Source organism: Setaria italica, chromosome III (assembly GCF_000263155.2).
Source record: "Setaria italica strain Yugu1 chromosome III, Setaria_italica_v2.0, whole genome shotgun sequence".
Classification (NCBI taxonomy): domain Eukaryota; kingdom Viridiplantae; phylum Streptophyta; class Magnoliopsida; order Poales; family Poaceae; genus Setaria; species Setaria italica.
The window spans coordinates 32618002-32619886 of NC_028452.1; the positions used below are offsets into that span (position 1 = coordinate 32618002).

Below are 1885 nucleotides of genomic sequence, written 5' to 3' on the forward strand. Positions count from 1 at the left end.
GCACATGGACGGGGAGAGACGAAGGGAGGGGTGGGCAGTGCCATTGATAGGGAGAAACGATGGGGCGTTGACGGTGGAAGGTTTTCAAATTTTTTGCAAAACTGAGGGTTGACCCTTTCCGTGACTCGGTCAACGATGGTTGGAAGAAACTTATCGTCCTTTAATATTAGGTAGAGATTATTTGAATCCATACTTTTGTTGAAAGGGAAAAGTGAGGTGAACTTTTAGAAAAAGGGGAACGTTCCAGCCTCTACGACAACACACAACAAAGTTTTAACAGTATTCACAACAAAGTGAGGTTATCACAATAGTGCAGAATCTACTCCCCTCATCACGTAAAAGGTTTGGAAGTGCAACGACCAGTGAGCCATGGCTGATAAGCCCATTGAGGTTTGTGACAATGAAAGTAAAGACGTATAGGAAGTGAAAAGGACAACGCCGATGCCAATATGAGAGGTATATATTGTAATTTGCAATTTTTACATGAGAACTTTATTTGAGTTTGTATTTTTAATCTTGTTGTGTTGTCTATGCTATTGACTTTACCATACCTTAATTTTATTCTGTCCTCCATCACTAACTATGGAATATGACGAGCTCATCGTCGTGGAGTCTCAACCACTCAACTAGGAGGTAGTTCACTACAACTAAGTAATATGTCTAAAAATAGAGAGATGTTCATTGAAGATAAAAAAAAAGTAGAATAAGATCATTTGTGGCACAGGTTCTAAAGTGCAGAAAAAATCCGACTGAAGTTTTGGGAGTTGCCATATTATATGGCACATCTAATTTATCAGCCTCTCATCATTGTGCTGTCTTTGACCTCTTCCTTTTGCTCACTGCTTACCACGTAAGGGTAAACACTTGACAAACGAAGGTATGCTAGACATTCTATTTTTACTCTTTGCCTGGCTACACAACCTCTCGGCCTCTCAACAATGCCGACCCCATGCATACCCTCCTAAAGAAACATTCTCCAGCAATAATCAGGAACACTAGAAATATCACAAGGAGAGCTTGAGCTCGAGCAAGAAGGCACAACATCTCATCATGGATGCGACGATTGGAGAGTCTGCGCCCTCCGTGGAGAGGGCATTCGAGGGGCAGCCATACCATGGGTTCTGGGGGCAGGTGACGCTGCGAGCCATGGTCGTCGCGGTGTTGCTTGGAGGCATGTTCTCTCTGATGACATTGCGGATCTACATGCAAGTCGGGATCGTAGGGGCATTCAACATGCCTATGAACATCCTCAGCTTCGTCACTCTCAAGAGCCTTGTTGGCCTGATGCGGCGCTGCGGTATATCTGCGGTGCCGTTCACGCGCCAGGAGAATATATTCCTCCAGACCAGTTCCATCACCTGCGTTAACGTTGCACTCTCAAGTAAGTATATAACGGGTTGGTAATATAGGAAATTTCCTTGCTGTTCTTGTGTCGTAGATAAATAAGTGCATGACCAGCCATGTCAAGAATTGGTGTATGCTTTTTTGTACCTGCTTTTTGCATCGCATACAAGTCAAGGAATTGATCGAGTTTTGGCCTGTCTTCTAGGTGGTTTGGCAACGTACGTTATTTCAATGACTTCTAAGGTAGCAAAAGCTCTTAGTGATAACCCAGATCAAAGAGACATTGTTGACGACTTAACGATGGGAAGATATGGGTTGTTCCTTGTCGTCGCAGGTTTAGTGGCAGTAATGTCAATGGTGCCGCTGGTGCAGGTAATATATCTTCCATATATAGATCCCTGTATTATTTGAACCTGTCAATATCAGTACATGCGGCTGTTTGGCAATTTGCAGGTCCTCATTACTACTCCCTCCATTCCAAATTGTAAGTCATTCCAAGAATCTTGGAGAGTCAAAGCATCTCAAGTTTGACCAAAATTAT

General features: G+C 43.2%; 1 protein-coding gene across 1 annotated transcript in view; it reads left to right on the forward strand.

Moving 5' to 3' along the window:
- Nucleotides 1-1050: 1050 nt before the first annotated feature.
- LOC101759292 (probable metal-nicotianamine transporter YSL3) overlaps nucleotides 1051-1885 on the forward strand; it is an 8415-nt gene continuing 7580 nt past the window's right edge. The window contains exons 1-2 of the mRNA XM_004962465.1: nucleotides 1051-1381; nucleotides 1550-1716. Coding sequence (XP_004962522.1) covers nucleotides 1051-1381; nucleotides 1550-1716 — 498 coding nt within the window. The remainder of the gene's footprint in view (nucleotides 1382-1549; nucleotides 1717-1885) is intronic.